Source organism: Accipiter gentilis, chromosome 6 (assembly GCF_929443795.1).
Source record: "Accipiter gentilis chromosome 6, bAccGen1.1, whole genome shotgun sequence".
Classification (NCBI taxonomy): Eukaryota; Metazoa; Chordata; class Aves; order Accipitriformes; family Accipitridae; genus Astur; species Astur gentilis.
The window spans coordinates 3942176-3964364 of NC_064885.1; the positions used below are offsets into that span (position 1 = coordinate 3942176).

The 22189-nt window shown below is 40.9% G+C and overlaps 1 protein-coding gene across 3 annotated transcripts in view; it reads right to left on the reverse strand.

Moving 5' to 3' along the window:
* Positions 1-22189, reverse strand: part of VMP1 (vacuole membrane protein 1) — a 70946-nt gene that overhangs the window by 29104 nt on the left and 19653 nt on the right. For all 3 annotated transcript variants that reach the window (XM_049804055.1, XM_049804057.1, XM_049804056.1), the window contains 2 exons: positions 12203-12370; positions 7295-7426 (listed from right to left, as the gene is read on the reverse strand). In XM_049804055.1, coding sequence (XP_049660012.1) covers positions 7295-7426; positions 12203-12370 — 300 coding nt within the window. The remainder of the gene's footprint in view (positions 1-7294; positions 7427-12202; positions 12371-22189) is intronic.

The window sequence follows — 22189 nt, forward strand, 5'->3', positions numbered from 1 at the left end:
AGCAAATGCTACTTCATAATAAACTCCATCTCGGGAGCTTTAGTTTCAAGATTTTAGACTTACAATCCAACACCACGCTCAAGTTCGGAAGTGATATACCAAAATGAACACCTATTATAGAGCTCAACGAGTTAGTAGGCACCCTCAAACTTCATACCAGCATTTTCCACAACTAGAACGGAAGCTCTCAGACTTCGACGTAAAAAGTCCTTTTGCTTCACACCGTAAGAATAAAGAAATTTTGTAAAGAATAAGACACAATTAAAGGAAACAGTCTGAAGGAAGAGGAAGGAGCACGTCCTTTCAGTCTTATCAAATCTGTCCTATTAAGCACTACCCCTTTTAACCACATCCCCTGCCACCTCTACTCCTCAATTCAGGTCCGTGCAGTAGCATGAAGCAACACATCCCCTTTGATACTTTACAATTTCATAGTGGCGCAGGAAAGCATGAAATAAAACTTAGTATTTCTTTGCTTGCTAAAGAACTACTTTCTATTCACATCTTGTAGGAGATCTGGCAGCGAGCAGATCCTGCAATCTCTTTCATGGAAGAGAGTTGTCAGGTTGGCATGTCAGCGAAGCAGCGAGGCCGTCGGGACAGTCACGCAGGAAGGGATTACCCAGAGAGGTTGTGCAGTCTCCAGTCCTGGAGGGCTTCAAGACCAGACTTGACAGTGCCCCGAGGAACCTGAGCTGATCTCATAGGTGACACCGCTCTGAGCAAAAAGTTGGCCTACAAACTGCTTCAGGTCCCTGTCAAGATGATTTTTTTTCTGCGATTCCATAATGAGATCCTAGCAGCCACCTACAGAGAGAAGAATGAAGGAAAAGCACATCCTATCACTCTGGTTCCCACACATCAGCCATTGACCTCTCCAGCCTTTGCTTCTACAGTTGAAAGCGTATGCTGGCATTGCTTCCACCAACGTGCTGGCTGCCTAAAATACCATTGCAGCTGCACAGCGAGTGCTCATTTATCTCAAAGCTACAACTGCAGTTAGTTATTGCGGCCACAGGTCTGCCGACCGAGTTATAGTGGCGTGACGAGCAATTCCAGGATATTGTCAATTTTTTTTAATCCATTACAAATCATTGAGTCCTATTTTCGGGCAGTTTAAGATCCAGACATTGGAAGGAAGGGCTCATGATTGCTGGACTGAAGCAAGTTATTGCTTTGCTTTAGCCACCATCATCAAGAAAGGAAGCAATTTTTGATAACCAGACAAATAGATTGACCTTTTTGATCTCTGCCAAATCAGAGCCAAAGTCACCAGCGCTGAAAAAAAAATACAATGTTCCTCCACAGAGAACTTAATTCTAAGTTAAGGAAGAAAACCCATGGACAGAAAAATACTTGTAGAATAAAAGTGAGCAACTTCTTACGCAGCTGACAAATCCTTTTACACACACAAGTCTTCCTGCTCAGCCTAGCCAGCAGATGTGCCATGCTAAGCATACCTCTCGCTTGTTCTCCCTCAGAAGTAGCAGAGGTTCCCAGACAGCTTAGAGAAGTGGTCTGCATACCAGACTCTTGTACAACACAGATATTTAAACAGTGTCTGGAGCGGGGGGGGGGGGGCGGGAAGTAGCCATTTTCTTGATTATGATACCATAATTAATTTCTAGCAGTTATTGAAGGCTCTCCCTAAAAAAAATATTTTTGAAGCAGCTTATCTGACTCAAATTTTGATCATTTATTGGTCTTTCTCAGAATACAGGGGAGTGAAATATCAAGTATTTAGGACCAAATTTCTCCTTTAGAAACTGGTGTTGAGCATTCCCGACACACATAGAACAGGGCATGCAAATCCAATGGCAGAGTTCAACTAACTGCTTCTTCACAACTACAGTGCAAATCCATGCTGTAAGATTTCCAGTAAACTTGGCGACATTCTTTCTGAAAAGATTCATTTCTGTTGTAAAGTTAGAGATTCGTTACTGAAAAAATTCCTCTGAGCCAATATCCTAGTATTGAGCGAAAATATTGCAAAGTAATCCAGATTTCTTCAGTGGCTCGATAATTTCCGATTCATGTTTTTACGCACTAAACACTAAAATGACGGAGGGTGACTAAAGGAGTTTTAGGGAACAGACCTTATCACAAAGAGCCTTCAAAGAAGAATGTGAAAAAGTCATCTCTAGATTACCATTAGTAGAGGTAATGTAATGCTCATTGCTGTTTTTTCCTTATCTGTAAGCAGGTGTGCAAATGAATAGAACAATGCAGGCACAAGACTGCCCTATTCTCTTGCCAGTGTCCAAAGAAATCCAGCAAGGAGGTGGCTTACACATTTGTTACTCATAGCTCCTATTGTCTACCCTCTGCCTATATTAACTCTTTGCTACCTCTTTTCTCAGGAACTCCTCTATAACAAGTTCCCTTATTTAAAGCTTTCATTCCAAAGCTTGTTTCAACTCAGAAATTTTGGAGAACAATTTAAAACTAAGCTGTTACTTATTGATGGCTTATTATATTGCCTGTGGAAAAAAACCCCACCACACTCTACTGTTGGTTCACTGCCAGTTTGCCATCTCACTCTCAAGCGATAGCATTCGTGGGAAGTTTCTAAAGTGAAGCTTCAAGGTTTGATTAGTTTTGAATTTCCATTTAACTACGTGCCCAGATAAATGGGGTAAGATACCTCCCCGACATATAGTAACAAACGCCGGCATCAAACTTCAGGAACGCAGTGTGTGAAGACAAGCCTCCTGGTGGCCACCCATCAGGCAGCCTAGACCGAACACCAGCAATCTCCTTCTTGTACGGCACAATTAATAAAGAGAGGAAGCTGATGAGGAAAGGGGGTGACTGGAAGACGGAGCAAGAGAAATTATGAACGGAATTTCATGTTGGGTTTAAACAAGTTATTTCTGGGAAAGGGAAAAAAAACCAAAAAAACGAACTCAAGGTTTTCCAGTTATTGTATGTGACTCTACCACTTCCATTTTTATGATAACTGCTTTATAAAAACCTGCTTGCGGTCTGCTTGAACTTCTTTTTTCTTGTACCGAATATGCTCAAAACCTTTTGATTAAAGAAGCCAGCAGCCGGCGAATCCTTTTCAAGCAGGAACTTATCAGATACTAGCTGTTAGCTTAATCACGGGAGAGATCCATTTTTAATTTGGCCGTCTTATTTTACACTGCTAATTAAGTAACATTTTGCTTATTAGTTCAACCTAATCATTCCATTTGAATGAAGTCACAGTGTCGTGTCAGAACACAGTGCTGGGTTCTCGGAGTAACCGTGGCTGGGTGTGGTACCCTACTTTGTTCTGCTTCTGCAAAGAGAAACCCCACATGAAGATGTGGAAAAGCAATCCAGCTCAAGGCACCAGACCTTTCAGAAATGCTGGGAAGATGGGTTTAACATGTGTCTAACTGTCACTATCGCAAAAGTTCATCAGTTTAACTCCTTGCAGACAAGAAGCCGACTCTCGGAGCGAGCAGGAAGTTGTTCGGTGGAACTCCTGACGCAACGCAAACCGAAGCAGTTGCAGCTTAGTTTAATACAAACCCTCTTGAGTCCACGTTGACAAATTCTTTAACAAGCCCTGTGGTTACAGGGAAGCTGGTTTCAGTCTGAGTCACTCCTGTTCAAACAGTTTACTGGAAATGGAGGGGAGGGGGAATTTTCAGAGAAGTCATGTGATGGCCAGACAAACCACAACCAGTAAAGGTTCAGTGGAGTCAAAAACAGGTCCCAGCAACAACTGACATTCAGTGTGCAGATGGCACTCAATCATTTACAAACCAGTCCTGCTGCATCTCAGCATTTCTATGGATTTAACCCTTTTGCAAGTTTGTATTCTTCCAGAGGCAGGACACAGCTCGGAAAGTAAACAAACAGCAGTGGCTGATAGTAACATAGGCAACTAGAAAATATTTTTACATGGAAATTTGGCTGCAGCAATGCTGCACAGAAGCAAAGCCCAATGTGTAAATCATTAGTTCTTAAAAATATGCCACTTAATGAATCCAAACACTTACAGTCATTAAGGATTAGATATACAGCAAAGATATTAATACTTTTTTCCTCCTAGCAAGGAGTACCAGGATACAGCAAGAGCCCACGCATTATGCATTATCACTAAGTACCTTGAGGGAAGCTGGCATTAAAAGCTTCATTTTCACCAGAAACCTCCGTCAGCTTTAAGGGTTTCAGCACGACAGAGAAAAGATGAGAACACTTAACAATCAGCAACTATTAAACGGGCAAAAGAGAGTCCCTGCACATGTGCGTGTAGATATGAAACTACCAAAGTATGCTTGCACTGTATTATTACCAATGTGCTGCCCCAGCACTAAATAGTAGATTCACTTCCCCTAATTGAGAGGTTGGTTTGAACGGCTGCACTGGAGATACTCCCCATGACTAAAAGGGCAGCTCTGATAAAAAAAACCTCCTTCGCTCTGGAATTCGACTGGAAGAGAGTTAACAGCAACTGAGATACCATTTCAAACATTCCTAATTTTTAAATACTGCCTTAAGTATTAACAAATCCGACCGAATTGCTCTGTTCCTATAGCATGCTGGGCTCTGCATTGTGTGGAGCTCTGAGAAAAAAAGAGCCCTGCTTGTAAACCACACTCCTTCTCCAGGGCAAAGTGGCTCGATTTTAATAAGAGCAGCCACGAGACAAGAGAAGCTCTGACGCTCCCTTTATGTAACTGGGGCTAACTCCCTGGCGTGCACACGCAGGGACGCACAGGAGGGAGAAGTGAGTGTTCCTTTAAAATGAGGGGCTTTTTCTGAAGGATGCTAATGGAAAGTACAAGGCAGACTTGCACGTCGTCTGCAGGCTAATGAGTTTTCTCAAAACCTCGCTGGAGGAGACAGGTCACTTAGATCTGAGGTTTATGACAGAAAAAAATCCATCGACAGACTCTTTAAAGTAAATAGTATTTTACTCTGTGTAACTTTGAACGAGGCACTAAACTTTTCTGCCGTTTAGTCCTTTTAGGTTCCTTTTTTTGTTGTTTTTTAAAGTGCCAAGCTAGCAAGTACATTCCCCCTCACAGATCCTTCAGGCTGGATGTTATATTCATAGCCTATTCTCACCATAGAAGATCCTCATCTGTTTCTCAAAATTACCATTGTTTTTGAGAAACGGCAGCAACGAGCTTTCTGAACAAAACACACGCAGGCAAAAACGTCAAACCATTTGGCTTTGCCTTGTAGGCATATAGCAGCTCAGCAGAAGTAGAGGGGGAAGCTATTCTTCAAAATCTAACACACCCATTTTCATGCCTTTCAAAAAGGCAGGATGAAGCGAGACCTTTATGCTGAAAGCAGGCTCCTGTCATTTGACGTCAAACATTTGTAGTAGCCTCCATGGCATAAGACACTTGTCACATCCCCCGTGTTTTCTTAAGCATAAGGCTTCAACGTGGGAGAGTGGGAGAAGCTGCTGTAGGTAATGAAAATTGTTATTGAGCAATTTAAAAATAGACATCATAACTGCTCGTGAATAGCAATTACAGAACAAAGAGTGATAAGCTATGCTGAAGATTGGGATTTACTCAAGGTCATAGGAAAAGGCAATCCTGTCTCCCACAGACATCTAGCAAAAACATGACTGAAGCCAAAAGCAAAAAGGAAGTCATATTAGCAAATGGAAAAAACTGAATTGTCAGTTTTATGAGTGCAATACAGTTTAATCGGATTGTCAAAGCCTCATGTTAAAAGAGTTTTATAGAAACCAAACCACAAGTGGAGTTTAAAAGGATTTTTTTTTTTCCTGGCCATCCATCCACAAAACAACATGCTTCAATCCAAATTCAATTGCCAAGAAAATAAAATCAAAAGTACTGGTAAATAACACCATCATTTTTCTTAATTAATTACATAACGCCATTCGTTTACTAAGGGCATTCAATACAGCTAGCTATATTTTGGCCTGTCCTGACAAAATGCTCTCTAGCAAAAATTTTCTTCCCAAGAATCTTACTGTGCATTCTGGAAACCAACTCTGGCTGCTCCCACAACTGTACACGCATATAATTTGCTGGGAGAGTTTCAGTAAACACAGATAGCATTTCAGCTCTCGAGTCATGCATTTGACTGGTTTCGTTGGGTTGTTTTTTTGCTTTGTTTTTTTTTTTTTTTTTTTTTTTTTTTCAACACGACTTGATTTTTAAACAGTTAGAGATTATTTTGCAAAGCAAAGACTGATGATAGAATAAAGGACAATGCAGATCCCCCCACCCCCCCTCGCATCTTAAAAGAAATAGAAGAATTTACTATTTACAATATCATAAAAACCCTTTGGAACTTTCTAGTAGGGGGAGGATCTCAGGAAACACAGGGTTTACTGTTAGAATTACTAGATTGCACTCAGTATTTCCAGACAAACCACCTTCTTTTCATAGAAAAGCTTCATCCATTTTTTGAAGAGAAGGAAGAAAAAGAAGTATATATTTATATCAAGTAAATACCCTGGCAGAACAGCTCAAAGACAGCAGTGCATGGTAAATAGCATCTGCTGGTTTTTTCATAGCAGTCTCATGACCTGTTTCAACTTAGTGGCAGACAAATCATGGTAAGAAGGAAAAATACAGAAGAGAAATTCAGTGGCAAGTAGTTTGAGGATAAAAAGTTTAATTTCTTCTAAAACACTATGATTAACTTGTGAACAGGATGCAAACTCCTGACCTGAATGAAAAATTACCTACGATAATATCTGACTGATGTACAGCATCAGTTACAAACTACGCTGTAACACAAGCAGTATTTAATCCATCAATAAAATAAATGACAAGAGCAACGAAAAGGGATTCAGAGCAGTTTGGGTGCATTTTCACATCAGGAAAAATATGTTTCCTCAGGCTGATGAATGGGTCACGCACTGGCCCCTGAAGGCGTTGGTGGCAGGGCAGGCAAATCTTACCTGAAGGGGATGAGCTGGCCGAGAATCATCTCCTGGCCCAGGAAGGCTTTAAATGCAGTTATAACAACCATGGTTACAGAACAGCACTTCCTCTATCACTGGTTTGTTAGCCCACTTTCTCCCTACCTTTACTGTGCTGTTCTTGGAAGTCTAAATAAACGTGGTATTATTTGTAGCAAATACTTTGGCTGCACTAGCGTATGTGCTTCGACAAGCTGCATTCTTGTCCTCCCATCACCAGAGGTATCTCTACCCAGCGGAGGATCTTTTTCCATGCCTGGGAAGTCCCTTGTGAACTCACACCAACCGATTTTTGGCCCATTCCCATTTCATTGGAATGGTTATTTACTCCATCTAGTTGTTCTGTGTTTTATTAATTCTGTTGTTTTGCACTGTTCTTACTTGTGCAGTCTCTGCATGTTCCAGCATCTCCTCAAATTCCTGGTACTCTTCATCATCAGGTTCAGCACCAGAGAGTCGGGCCGCCCTCGCCATAAAATATGGAGGCAGCTCTCCAATGGCTGTGCCAGCACCCTGGGAAAAGAATAATTCTGATTTATTTTTGTGTTTATTCTTAAACAGGAAACATGTGATAAGCACAGCCCCGTAGACATTTCAAACGATTAGAACTGATGAGGCCAGCTGCTTTGAGAAGCTTGCTTTTACCCCCACCAGGTCAAACTTCTCCCGATTTCAAACATAACGCTGTTCCCTTGAAACCCCGCTTTCCCCCTGCCCTTGTTTAGCAAATTCAGCTTCTCTCGGCACAGCCCATCACGCTCGCAAGCCAGCGGCTCCCAAGCTGCGGTCCGCGAGGTCATAACGACACGATCCGTGCATCCGTGGGGCCCTGCAGAGTGGCGCGTTGCCCAGCTCCGGCAGAGCTCCGCAGCCGGTGGCCAGCTGCGCCTGGCGCGGTGGGGAGGCTGGAGCTTGTCGCCGCGCTGCAGCCGGAGAGCCAGCCGGGACGGGGGCCCTGCTATCCGACCCGATCCCTGACTCAGCACAGCGCTGCCATCTCACCCCGCCGCATGATGCCAGACACATTCGCCGGCATGTGACAGCCCTCGCTCCTGAGCGGCCTTCAGAATAATCTGGGAACTCCTCCCCGGTGCCGTCACATAGTAGTTTACTTGTTCAGTCATGAGACTTTGTGCGAGTGTTTGTTAGAAAACAGGCTCGAGTTTTCCTACAGCTATGAGCAAGGAAAATAAGGTTAAGCAAAGCTTGATCTCGAGTTTTCTCTCTCCTTTAGATGGAATAAAGCAAGCCAAGGGAACCCGAGATGAAAGCATGGTTGCTTTCTCACCACAGGAAAATTATATTTGTTTTCTCAGGACATCAAATGACTCATTTCAATCTTGTGGGTAAATGCAACTTTAGCTTAACCGAGGAAAAAAAGAAAAGAAAAGAGAGACAGCTAAGACTGAACATATGGATAAACAGAGGCTAATGAAACAGGACCTCGGACTAAACTCAGAATGGTTTAAATATGGGACAGGTAAATAGCACGATAGTTGGGCACCGCGCTGCAAAAGTGCTAAAATGTAGCTACGTGCAGATGGCTTTTCTCTCTTAGGGTCAGTAGCGAGTAACAAATGCTTTTCTATTCCTTTGAAGCAATGCGAAAGCTTTTCAATTTCCTTTGTTCCTGCTCTATGTGCAGCTGCAAGCAAGGGAGAATTCCAGCTGCTGTGGATATTCCAAATCAACAGGTTGTGGTTTTCAATACCGCCGCTCTCTGCAGTTACCCAAACTGTTAAATTCTCAGTTTAAGCAGATGAAGTGCACAGCCTCATATGTTTATGCCCTTGTTTTCCACAGAAGAAAAAATTTAAACGAGTGCAACAAGCTGAACTTCATTAATCTGCGGATTTCTGGCACAAGGGAAGATAAGCCTGAAAACAGTAGCAACAACGTTTCACAAAAATTAACTTGAGGTTATGTTCTCAGGGTGATGCAAGAACAAAAAGTCACATTGCTGCTCCAGGCTCTGCCAATTTGCTTTGGCTTCATTTTGTTAACTGAGGAAGAGGTTTGCATGTGTGTACTGGACATGAACTTTCTTTAAATTGGATAAGTCACATGCTCATTATTACAAAACATTTCAGAAGTGCAACAAAAATCATATGATTTCATGTCTGCTGGAGATAGGTTCCTTAAGTGTGTTAAAAAAAAAAGAAGCAATTAAGGGATCCAAACCAGTAACTATTTAACTGCTTTTTGTAACATTAGCTGTCCATTTTCACCATTTAACTTCGAATGCCAGTTTTACATGGAGCTTCCTTGGACTAACAACAAATTGGAAAGGCAAATGCTAATCAAAATTCTTTTACACAAATACATTCAGAAAAGGAAACTGGGAAATTACTCCACTAGAAAGAGTCTTTTAAAGAGATTTTATCCTGGTCAGGACACAGGCCGTCTGTTCTGCTAATCCTGAGCAATTAAACATTTTTATTCTTTCCCCTTATTTCTTGTAAAAAACAAAAAAAGCTGCAACACATTAAAAATGTAGGGCACTATTGAATTCCTTGTCCCTGTGGGATGAAAGGCTGTGAAAACTGGCATACACCTAGCAGATTGTTTTTGAGTCCTTCTGCAGGCCAGGACTGGTGGAGCCAACTTTTACAGTGATTGAAAAAAGCATCATTTTCATTTCACCTAATAATTCCTTAGATACAGTGATATTTAATCCTCGTAACACTCATTATCAGCAAAAACGGCTATCACTGACATGCAAGGGACTAGTAATGATTTTAATCTCTGGAAAAAACTGTACCTGGTTTAAGTTGGCTGAAACAGCCACTGATGTTTTTGTGATCTGAATCAAATCCCTTGTGCAGATAAATCCCCGCATTCAAACCTTGCAGGATACTTAGTCTGGGTAGCTTTATAGTCAGAGGTCTGCAAAGTCCCCACTGGGACTGACCTGCTTTCAGCATTTCACATGAAAACTTATATTGCTACCACCCTCCTGTCTCCCTCCAAATAATCAAGGAGATTGGCCAGATTTCACTTTGGAGCCTTTCAACATAATTTCACTTTACAAGTCTAAAGGAAACAGGCTGGTGGTGGTGTTATACATATTCTTCGCAGGGCTCCAAGTGCCACATTAGGAACACATCTGTATACATCTAATAATTCCTTTTCTCTTGCATTTATCCAGTATTTGCCATAACTTCAGGTTTTAGATCTAATTAGAAGTTGCTGATCCCGTTAAAAAAAAAAAAGAAAAAGAAAAAAAAAAAAGAGAGATTTTGTGAGCTCATTCAATCATACCAAGATTAGGAATTAAACTTAATATTCCTGATTACAGTTTAAAAGCAGAAAATTAAATAAATTAAATTTCTTTTTTACTAAGGTTTTGACTTGCAATAATCAGCCTTTTCACTTTCTGAAAGTCACTGTAACTTTCCTGTTAAGTGGACATTTGGTTTAAGAGTGACAGAATCAAAAATAAGTTTCTTCAACAGCTTCCATAAAAAGTGAACTGGAATTAGGACAAAAGAAACATACTGGAAGAAGCAGCAGCAATTGCCAACTTGATTTGGCTTACAGGAAATTAGCAAGCAATGTTTATGTACTCATGAAACATTCCAAGAAAGCATAACATTACACTAGACACCACTGGTAGACAGAGGATGCTCCCAAGGGAAAATCTAGTGGAGACAGCGTTCAGTGAAAAGGTAGCTGACAATGAATTCGAAGGCGAGAAGAAAGAAAGAGGGGGGAGAAAGAGTGGGATACAAACGTTCCGGCTTGGTCCTATTCCCTTGTCTTTTCCCTAGCCTGAACTAAGAAACGCAGCTCAAATGAGAGGCTGAAGGTACTATTTGTTCTCCCTCATGGCTGCTCAGAAGCATACAAGCTTTCAATCCTTGCAACTCTATTAACTCATTTCTAAACTACTTAATTCTCATCATAGTTCAGTTATTTTACATGCTGGGGATTAAGCAATGGATGTTTACCCTGAGCTACATTTTTATTTTGCAACCCTAGAAACGTCATTGTAAATGCCATTTTTATTACTCTAGTCTCCATGAAACAAACTTAAGCAGAGGGGGACGAGGAAGAAAATAAAAGGAAATCTTATATTTATGGTCTTATACAAGTACTCGTATGTTTAGCTACTTATGTAGCATTCAGGCAATTCTGTCCCCTCATTAGAAAGTGTGAAATTTAAGATGTACTTTGCTTCTGGAGAGGGCTGTAAGTCCAATTTCTCTGTTACTATTGTGACGCTGGTAGTGCTACACATTACTTTAGTCTGTAATGCATACAACCTAACTGGAATTTTTGTAAGTAACACAGCTGCTGATAATTTTAAAAGCGGTGGTAGTGACCAAAGTTGCCTTAATGTATCTTTTCATATCATTAGAAGGAATACAAGGGCAGACATCAGATACCATGTATTTTCAGAACTTCCTCTCTCTACATTTGAAATGGACAACCAAGAATTTAATAATTAAATCATCTGCTAGAACAGGAAGTCAGTAGTAAAATAAAGTTAATTTGGCATGCAGTTCACAGCAGATGCATCTGTGTAAACTGCAATCCAAAATAATCTACATGTAATGAAAAAAACATCTTAGCTGACCAAAATCCTCCAAAAATCAAACTTATATAAAAAAGCTGCAGAGGGCAAAAAAAGGAAAATGGAAAGGAAGTTCCAATGACAGCATTTCCTAAGATCCTGATTCACTTAAAAGCTACCCTGCTTTTCCTGTTTTAAGTGAAAAGTTTGCTATGATGGAAACAGGCAGAGAAACAGAAATAAAATACATAAAAAGGTGCAACATAATACTCTTTTATTGAATCCAATCTATTGATGCAACCCAGAAAAACATTTCAGCTATGATATCAGGGCCCGAGTCCTTCATCTCCGTAACTGCAACTTCACTCAAGTTACAGGCTCAAAATTTGTGAAATTATTTCTTGCTTCACTGCATGCAGTGCAAGACCTGACAGCTGCAAGTTCATTTGGGATGCAGATACCCTTTCTGAAACTTACCTTTTACATCAACAGCTCTGAAGTACATGAGCATTCTCTGCTAGCATTTAGAAAAGTAGTCCACACTGCAGTTGATAAGATAGCCCAGTAATACCCTATTACTTCTCTTTAAAGGACATTAAAATTATCCAGGGCAAGAAGGTTGATCAGGAAGGCATCTGTTCACATTGCAAACATACATGCTACTCTTGGCAGTGTAAGCCATCACTATTTTGCTAATTCAGGAATTGTATCGCTGGACACAGAAATTAAGTGCATAAGTTAAAAGTGCTTAAGTTTTATAAACCAAACCTTACCCACATGCAGGCCTCCAGCCTAACTTTTGAGATGATAGCCCATAAAGAGATGGATCCTTCAGTCGTCTCCTCATCAGGACAGATAATTTGATCCGGGTAAGGAGGCTCAGGAAAATTAACTGAGTTACATTCATATGCAGCAAGAGTAACTGATGCTATGTGTGGACCCTGAAAAAACACAAGTGATTTCAAATGCATTTTATGTTAGTTATAATAAAAAGTTAAAATTCAAACCCCACATTTGTCCCTGATGAAAGGAGCTTAGGCTAAAACTTAGTGTTTCTCACTTTGGCCATTAATAATGTTATATATGTAAAATGTTGGGGTTTGTGTTTTTGGGGTGTTTTTTTTTTTTTTTTTTTTAGACCATCTGAAGTGCAATGTTGAGCTATTAATGCTCTTTCAAAAAAAGAAAAATCCTTCTTGTGATCCACTAAAAAATGCTAAGGAGCCCTTCAGCTTTTGCCATGCCATTGTACAGTAGTATGAGGTTGCCAAGGTGAAATAAGAATCCTCGCTTTGTAAAAAACAGGAAAAATTTCAAAACTTTACAACGTTCTCCTCAAGGCATTTATGACCTACAGCTTTATTAGAGCAGGTGTTTTCCCTACTGTTGCTTTTAGAGTATGGAGGCATTTAAATTTTATGTTAATTTTTTTTTTAATGACTGGGACTTTATGACACCTTAACAGCGGACCTTCTTAACTTTGGGATATTTCTCCATAAACCAGTTGCTTAATTTGCGTCAGTTTTTCTGCATATACAAGAAAGTGACCTTACTGCTGTTTGCTAAAAACTGTTTGAAATACAATTCCAAACAAACATTATTTAAATGCCATATAATTGAACTCCTTCTAGTCTCCATCTTACAAGATTTTTTTAGACAGACCTCCAAATAAAACTAGCATAAAAATCTATTCAAGAATTGAACTGCTACATACTTTAAAATCCTGAAAAAATTGCCATTATTTTAATACAAAAGGAGCGAGAAAGCAATTCAAATAGACTATGGCCTGAACACTAGACATTGTAGCTAAAAAAGAAATCACTTAGCAAAAGGTCAGGGAAACATTGTCTGGGAAAGAAGGAAAACAAAAAAAAGTACTGAGTTAAACTAAGGTCTTTTCATAAAGTCACAGATTTAAATAAACTCTAAAGTTTTCTTTACATGCAGAACAATTTATACGAACCTCAACTTCTGCTATTATTTGATAGATTTTGACATCACGTTGGGAACCATTTTGTCAACAATTTTCTTCTATGTTTTTTCTTTAGATGAGTCATGTTTTATTAGACCAATAAGGGAGCCTGATACCCCCCACCCAAATCAAAGCTAAATTCATTACAGAATAAGGAAGGAAAGTGTGATAGACCTCAGCACAGCCATTCCCCTGCACAAGGCTTCCAAAGCTCACTTTGAAATGCAGGAGCCAGAGATACATTCAGAGGACCCTGCAGGCTTCATTTGCACATTAAAGGGTGAAATTCCACAGCAGGTCTCACACAAAAGGTGAGGCTCCATTGCTTTTTCTAGACTTGCTGGGAAGAAGATTTTAGTTGGGTTCACTCACGTCAACATTTCAGGTCCCACTAAAGAGACCAGAGCACTGGACTTACGCAGTTACAGTGATACTGTAATTTTTTAGTGGCAGTGAAGTAAGAATGTTGAAAAAAATACCAGTTATATTTTTCTATACGACAGCTGCAACTACTGTTGTCATATGTAAACAATTCAAAATAAAACCATTCTTCTGGCATGCAACTGGTGCAAGACAAGCTGCTCCGATACCAAGCAAGTTCTTTTATTTATTCCTTGTTACTTTACAGGAGACTAATTCAAAGTGTTTTGGTATACTTTGGATTATATGAATAAATAGACGCAGCCTGCTGAGATGATAAATGAGAAGAAAAAGAAAAACAAAGGTACATTGAAGTAAAACTGAAAAAGAGAGGATCCAGAAATTGACACACAAGAGTGATTTTGATATGGAAGGGAGAACAAAGAATGGATGAATGAACCAATGACTAATAACGTATACTATTGACATTTCTATAGGCTCCAATGGCAACTAACTCCTTTTTGGTACTTGCAGCAAGATCACCCCTGTCCCCAGCAGCTTCATATCTAAACAAATAACATATCTCTATTTTACTCATCGAGGACAGACTTAAAGTGAGTTGAAACTTTCCTAAAACTGTAAAGTACGTTTATGGCAAACCTGGGAACCTCCTTTTCCATCGTCCTCTGAAACTTAGGGTATTTAATCCCACCCCCTGCTTGCTGCTCCCCAGTCTGACAGCTACCTTGGGACAAAAAAAGGTCCCAAGCCATCTTCCTTAAATTAATGGTTTTCACCTGCAGAAATCGGCAATAAAATTCTCTTGAAGAGCAAATTTGCATGGAGAAAATCCCCCCCCCCCCATACTTGAGTTGTAAATGACCATTTCGTACGTTCCCTTGAGAGTAAGGGTAAGGTTGTTGCCAAGGCAGTGAGATACGGTGTGTGAATCAAGAAGTATGGTTTTCGGTTCCACAAAATTTGGAAGATGCACCACACTACAGTGTAACTACAGCCAGCTGCGATGGGAGACTGTTAGTTTCAGCTTTATAATAGTAAGAGACAAATTTAGTCGCTACTATAGCGAGGGCCCCACACCCTTGCAAGGTTTCAGTGATGGCATTACCAGCATTTCTTCTCTGACTGCACGCAGGGTGTGTAAAGAAGACCGTACAATCTCAGGAGAGCAAGCAATGACAAAATGCCTAACAGCGGACTGCTGCACGAGCTTCTTGCCATGAGCAGCTTCTCAAGAGTTGCCATCCTTGAAATGGCTTAATGGTCTCAAAACATTGCCTCCTGTTAAGAGAGCTCTCCCAGTCTCAACAAACGTCTGCAAAAGAAAAAATTTTACAAGTAGCCGCCAATGGAAAAAAAGGCATTTCACAAAGCAGCTGTAAACGGCCCATGAGCCACCTGAAGACTACGCCAGTCGAACATAATTCATCCACTGCAATGTAAACAATTCTATAATGGAAAAAAGTTGGAGTTATGGAACCCACAGAAGCCACATTTTAACTGGAATAAGAAATAAAGCATAAACGGTTCATTTAGAGTGATGAAGTGTGGAGTATTGGAACTCAGAGCGAGCCAAAGGAAAGCAGAACAATCCTGTGTCCTCCTCTGGCAGCGGAGCCCAGCTGTCCTGCTAGTCAAATGGACGACGTCTCGCAGCTTGGCAGGCTGCATGCAACATCTCCGACATCTGCTTTTGTTCTAGCTTAGCTCTGAAAGCTCACATAGAGCATTATACTTTCACAAAGCCATGGTTACCAAGCACCTCAAAACAATGGCTGGCTAAACAGGACCATGGTTGCAATGGGCGGAGGGGGGAGGAAGAGTGGGAGGGTCGCTGGGTGTTTTGTAAGAGAGGTGCCATTTTGCTTTATGTTTAGCAATAGTGACTGTTTAACTCCGAAATGGAAGAGGAAACCTACTTCAAAGGAGCTTTAGGTGCCATCTTTGGAAAATCCCAGTCAATATACACTCAGATGTTTTCTCTGTACTCCTCCCTGCGCCAGAAGGATTAATTCTCATACAACTTTTTAGTCCTCTTCACAAATAACACCTCCTCCACCCTCGCCTCCTCCTTCTCCACGTGGGGCCGCAGTAAATACTCCGAGTGCTTTGCCTCTCTGCAATAGCTCAGTTTATTTCAACACTTTAGGAGGGCCTCCAAGATATCCTCTCTTTGACTCTAACTGCAGCTCTACCTTTGAAAAGGGCATTTGCAAAACTACTTCAAACCCTGTCATACCAGACAACAAATACTAAACCCAGGCGATTTAGTAGACACGCTGCTTGCCAAACCAGGAAGAGTCGCTGAAATTCAAGGCATGTAAGATCCTGAACACCAACTGTCTTTCCCTCAACCTCTTCCAATGATTTTTTTTTTTTTTTCCCCCCCCCCTTTTAAATTGCAGGAGGCACTAACAAGGGCTAACAGAAGAAATTGAGAAACATTCTGCTGACTCGGGTGAGAAACATTTGCTCGCCACTACTGACGACCAGAAGGAGCCTGTGGTTAGGCTGGAATGCGATTTGTTAGAAATATCTGTACAATTTACAAATCAAACAAGACAAGATCTGGTCATCAAGATCAACTCAACATAAATCTATTTTTTAGCAATAGTAATTTAGGGGAGTTTGGAAATCCCTATCTACACAACTCTGATACCTTCGATGAGACAACCTCGAACTCTTGAACTCACAGGCCTTCAGAGAAGTTTTAGTTCAGTGATTGAAGGCACCCAACTCAGACACTGCTAATGCTTAGAAATAAGTTACTTTAAATGCTGTATTATGAAATTTCTAGAAAGTATAATCTTTTTATCTATAAATTATGCTTGGAAATTCATCAGTGCAAGTAGAAAGAGACGGCAGGCACATGTAAAAAAAATCAGGAAGTTAAAATCCTTAAAAACATGCTGATGTGTATAATTCTTACAACAGAAGAGTCTTTACCATAAGGAAAAATGACTGAATACCCAATTAAAAATGAATCATATTTTCACATTATTAACCATTCCCTGCACCTAGCCTGTGAACACAATTAAAGCTATAAACAAACTCCGTATCAAGTGTTGGTTTCTCACATGCCCCTTCACAGAACAGCCACCCTGCTGAAGTGATATGAGCACAAGAACAACTACATCTAATTTTAACCTTTTATTTTAGGGGAAGATATAATTTTAGACTGGCTGTAATTTAGAAACATTTCACAAAGAAAAGTGATATGTCTGCCAGCAAGAAAAATATTACACTGAACTCATTGCTGAACTTAATGTGCTAAAAATCTGTTTTCCTCCATGGATACACTGCTTTTCATACTGGGTTCAAGACTCGGCCCTTCCACAGGGGGGAAACATGTCATGCTATATTTGATTAAGATAAATTGGAAAAACAAAAGCTTGCTTCTCATGGGAAACATCCTGCAAGCGTTGCCCCAGGCTGCGACTCATCTCATACTTATCTATGAGGTCATTACACCTCTCAAGAAAGTAACACCATGTTACAGCATCTTTTTTATCTTCAAGAGCTGTGGACAACTACCCACAAAGAAAACTGCTCTGTGATTAAGAGAGAAAAGCTTGATCTGGAGGTGGCTAGTAAATATGTCAATCTAGTCTGTCTGTCTGTGTTACAAGATTAAAATGCCTCGTGATTTTATATAACGTCTGGTATGCAGCGCTGGCGGTAAAACAGGGCTCAGAACGAAGAAGGACCCTGTACCTAGAGCATCCTCAAGTGACACAAACATCCATCAAGCAGTCAGGACTAGTTTTAGCAGACCATCATGGCATTTCAAGCGATGTATTAATTTTACAATCATGTGTCTGTTACCAAGTTTCTATTCCCACTTCAGTCAAGCCTTGCCCCACAGTGCAGAGCTGATGGAAATTCCAAACGATGAGCCACAAGCTCTGAATATGACTGAACAAGAACCACCGAGAGAGCAGGCACGTGGTACCACTGCATGCATAACAGGGCCACATCGCTACTTTGAGGAGTAACACGAAAAGCAGATGTTTTGTAAGGCTGTGCCTACGCTACTTTCTATAGGAGCAAACAGACTCATGTTAGGGAAAGACACAATTGGAAGAATCCAAGTTTATGCTCTAGTGCTGACAGAAGACAAAAATAATCTGTCAGCATTCTCTCCTTGCCCTTCCCTAGCCACCCACTTATTATTTCTGAAGAATAAATCACAGCATCTATTCAAATTGACACTAGGAGTGATGACTGGCTTTAACATCTCCAATTAGAGATCGTCTTGCACTGTTATCATTATTTCCAGCCTGTTTAAGGAAGCAGTGACATAAAAAGTATAAAGTTCAGGCTGTGCATAAAAAAAAAAAAAAAAAAAAAAAGAGCAGAAACTCCAAGGGAGCAAATGAGGAGAAAGCAGAACGTGACCTCCCAGAAGAGTTATGAGACATAGAACCAGTGACGAGGAAGTAAAGAGCAGATAACAAAAATAAGGCATCAGCATCCAAGAGGTAAAGTTCATCAACCTTCAAAAGGGAAAAAAGGGCGTACCTATCATCTTACTAACTCCTCAGCTTGGTGCAAGTTCAAATCACTATGGCTGGCCAAGACACTCAAATATAGCTTAAATACTAGTATGACATCAATATTTTGCGGAATCCTGAAAAGTTGAAGCAAGCTAATCCTGCACAGATGGAGGTGCTTCACATTAGCTGTTTATTGCCACAGTTCCAGCTTTAGATAAACCATCCAGACTCTGACGTACGCCACTTTCAGCAGCACTGGAGGCCATATATGGAACTTGCAGTCACACCATTTCGGGCTCTGACTCATGAGGTCCGGCAGTTCATGGTGGGGCAATATGGGAGGTTATTGCTTCCAGCTGTTCCACCAGCCCCTACGCCAGAGGTCACCACCCTCGGAGCAGGGCAGCGGGACCAGCAGCGTCTGCTTGGCAGTTGCCAGGCTGGCACCCAGAACTTAAACCACCATCAATTTCAACTCACGTTAACGCACCGGACTGGGGGCTTGGGGCTCAGACCGCCATCTCTCAGGCTGAGCTGCGGCAGTTGAAGGGATGTTCTTCCACAGCACAATCCAAACCAGAGGCACCTGTTTTGTTCTCTGCAGGTATCTATTGGTATCTGACATACCCAACAATGGGTGCACTTCGAAAGACTAAGACTCCAAATGAACGTATTTCTCCTTGAACGTACCATTTTTCACCTCAGGGTTTTTTAAATGCAAGCAAGCCACCAGAAGATTTAAGAAACATCCAGGTAACACAACTAATCTGGCAGCAGTGTCCAGTTTAATTCATTGGACACTTCCAGTTCATCAGTGCACTAATATCAACGCTGCGGTTTCAAGCAGAACAGAGCCCATGCCAGCTATAAGCAGGAGTTGCCATCAAGAGATGGTTGGCAAAAGTGATTGTTCTTTTCTTTTTTTATTTTTTTTTAAGTTATATGTTGATTCAAGTATTCCAGGATGTTTCAGTTCATTGTAAAAAGCTTAGGACAGCTGGAGGAAGTAGGTTGAAAGGCATGAAGGAAACAAATGAGAGAGTAAGAGTCACAAACAACCCTCACACAAACAGGATCTATTTCAACTTACTTTAGAATTAGTTTCTGTCTTCTGCACCCACCCTGTATTTTTCTTTCAACTTACCTTAACAAGTCAATAGCAGTAATCTGAGCACAGATATTAGACAGGACCGTTTATTTCATTTGTTTTAGGCTTTCAGGTTGACATGTGAATTGAAGAATAGTATGGGCTGGAAATGAACACCTCGCTTAACAAAAATAATTCAGCACTGGGAAGGAGAGCACTGCTGCACCCTCCCTCCTGGCTGAGGCAGCTCAGCCTTTGTTTCTCACTTTTTCCTTTACACACAGAACCCATAGTGTTCTGGGTTACTCACACTAGTTTTGAAGGATCCACATGGAAAGAGCAAAACTTCTCCTGAAGTTGACAATCACTATGAAAATACTCCTCTACTAAAGTCACAAGTAAATAAATGGAGAAAAAAATGAGAGTAAGTTCTCCGGATTTCTAAATTATTCTCTGTCTACTTCATAAAAGTGGAGTAAGCCCTGTTTTGGAAGCTTTTTGTTTTAGAACCACTCTAGTATTTTATCATGAGTCTCTTTACAAACTCAGCTCCCGGAACCAGATAACTAAAAGGAATCAAGTTTGATTAAAAAGTCTTCAGTAGGCCTGGCAGGAAAAGGTGGGTTTTATTTGTGTTGTTTTTGTTGTTTGGTTTTTTTAAAATTATTTACACCAACCACCTCTTTTTTTTTTTTTTTTTTTTTTTTTAAAGCTAATGGGCTTATTGTTGCACAAGGTATCTGGATTTTAAATTTCAGACTCTAACTTATACAAATTCAGATAGGGCCAAAACACAACTCATGTCAGCTGCAAAGCACCACACTTTCAGGAGGCCAGAATGTGACCCCACACCAAAGCCAAACCCTGGTACCAATTCAGAACAAAAGCAAGACATTAAACCCTCAAACCCAGATAAACTCAAACCAGCTCTCTGAAGCCAGCACTGTCAATAAGGACACTGTCTTTCCAATTCACTTCTCTTTAAAGGCAGTTTTCTGCTCTTTTTCCATGGCCTGAAATTATTGCTGTCCTCTCTTCCACTCTGCTACAGAACACCCTGGTAAGAATCAAGTGACAAACCCACATATTACAGTTCTGAAAAAATGCGAACTCTTGTGTGACCTCCGCACACAAAACATTCCTATTGTACCTCACGTTTCCTGTTTGTGCTAGTCCGCAACCCGGCCACCAGCAAAAACCTTTTCAGCAGTTGCTCCACTTGGCTCTATCAGCGAGCAAGCAGAGATCCATATTTAAGAAACAAAAAACACAAACAAATGCAAACAGCCAAAGCTCGCTCTGCACTTCTGACCTGTAAGGAATTCGCTTCCATTCATCCCCCACCATTACAGATTATAACAGACCATACACAGAAGGGACATTTATCACCCGCTTCCCGCGCAAGGCTTTTTGATAGGCATTAACTCTAAGCTGATTTTGTTTGCCTCGGCCGCATCTTTTGCAATCCATTTGCCAGAGCTGAAGTGAAACCAAATCACGAGGCAGAGCGTTGGGTGAAGATGGCAATGGCGGCGCGGTCCCAACCACGCACTCCACCTAGCGTCCCCCGCTCCGCCGGAGCCCGCTGCCCACCGGCCCTCCGGCAGCTCATTCATTTCATTTTGCAGCAGCAAACAGACCTCTCCAAGATGTACAAACGCAAGAAATTCCTGATGAGTTACCCTCAGTCATCTTCTTTTGGTAATTAGGTGATTCATGCCATTTGTATTTTAATATACCACCAATAGAAGAGAAAACATCTCAGGACTAAGAAGAAAAATTGCGTGCTGCTAAAAACAGTATTTAGAGTCGTTATTCATAACAGTTTTATTTCCTACAGAACCACATCATGATTACTATTTTTAAAGTGTTGTTTTTAAAGAATTGTGAAAAACCTTTAATGGACTTTGGGAAAATAAGCCAGCAGACTTGTTTTGAAAGTGTCAGAATAAAAAGGACTCTTGGAAGAGTGGCCTGCTTCCCTATTTCTTTGTTGAAGATCTGTTCTGTGCCAGCCCTTATCTCAGTGCCAATCTGCAGCACGAGAATTGTTTCCCCGAAAAGCCATGTCAAATTTTACATTTAGTGCCAGCTACAACTAAGGAAGCAGCATTAAACTAGGAACTAACACAGCAGAAAATGTACAGACCCTTTATAACATAAAGAAAGTTCTTGAATCGCAGAAATAACAATAAAAAGCCTATTATCAAACTAACAAAATTGACCTCTCCCTCCTACACCAAGACGTATGCAGCAAGAACATTCTAGTGACCAACAAAATCCAAATCAGATGTGAACCAGGGGCAGTAACATCCCCCCCACGCACACACTGAGACTGCTTCAGACTGTAAAATCTACCTTAAGCAAACTGTTTCCAAGTGATCTCTTCTCAGCTAACCCCAGGATCTCTCCTGGCACTTGAATTCATGCCGCTGCAAAAAGTGGCTGGGGAGAGATGCTCTGAAGAATCCAGATAAATGACAGTTTTCAACACTGGAAAAACAGCTAACCAGGCCAGGCAAAGCAAACATCCAGAGTCATTCATATACTGCATCTATTGCATAACTACTTCTATGATTTGCCCAGCTAACAGGCTGTGCTTCTGAACGGTTTGATATGAAAATAGTTGTATGCAGTAAATGGAAGGCTATATTTAAAAAAGATGCACCTGTGTCACAGCTGAAGAAATTCAGGCACACTGTCTGAACAGGTGCCTACATGCCATCAATTCCTACCCGTTGGCCCTTAATGGCAGAGATAACACTGCAAGCATCAACAAGAGCTCGGCAGCACATGGGTGGGCCCAAGAGCATTGTTCTCTAAGCAT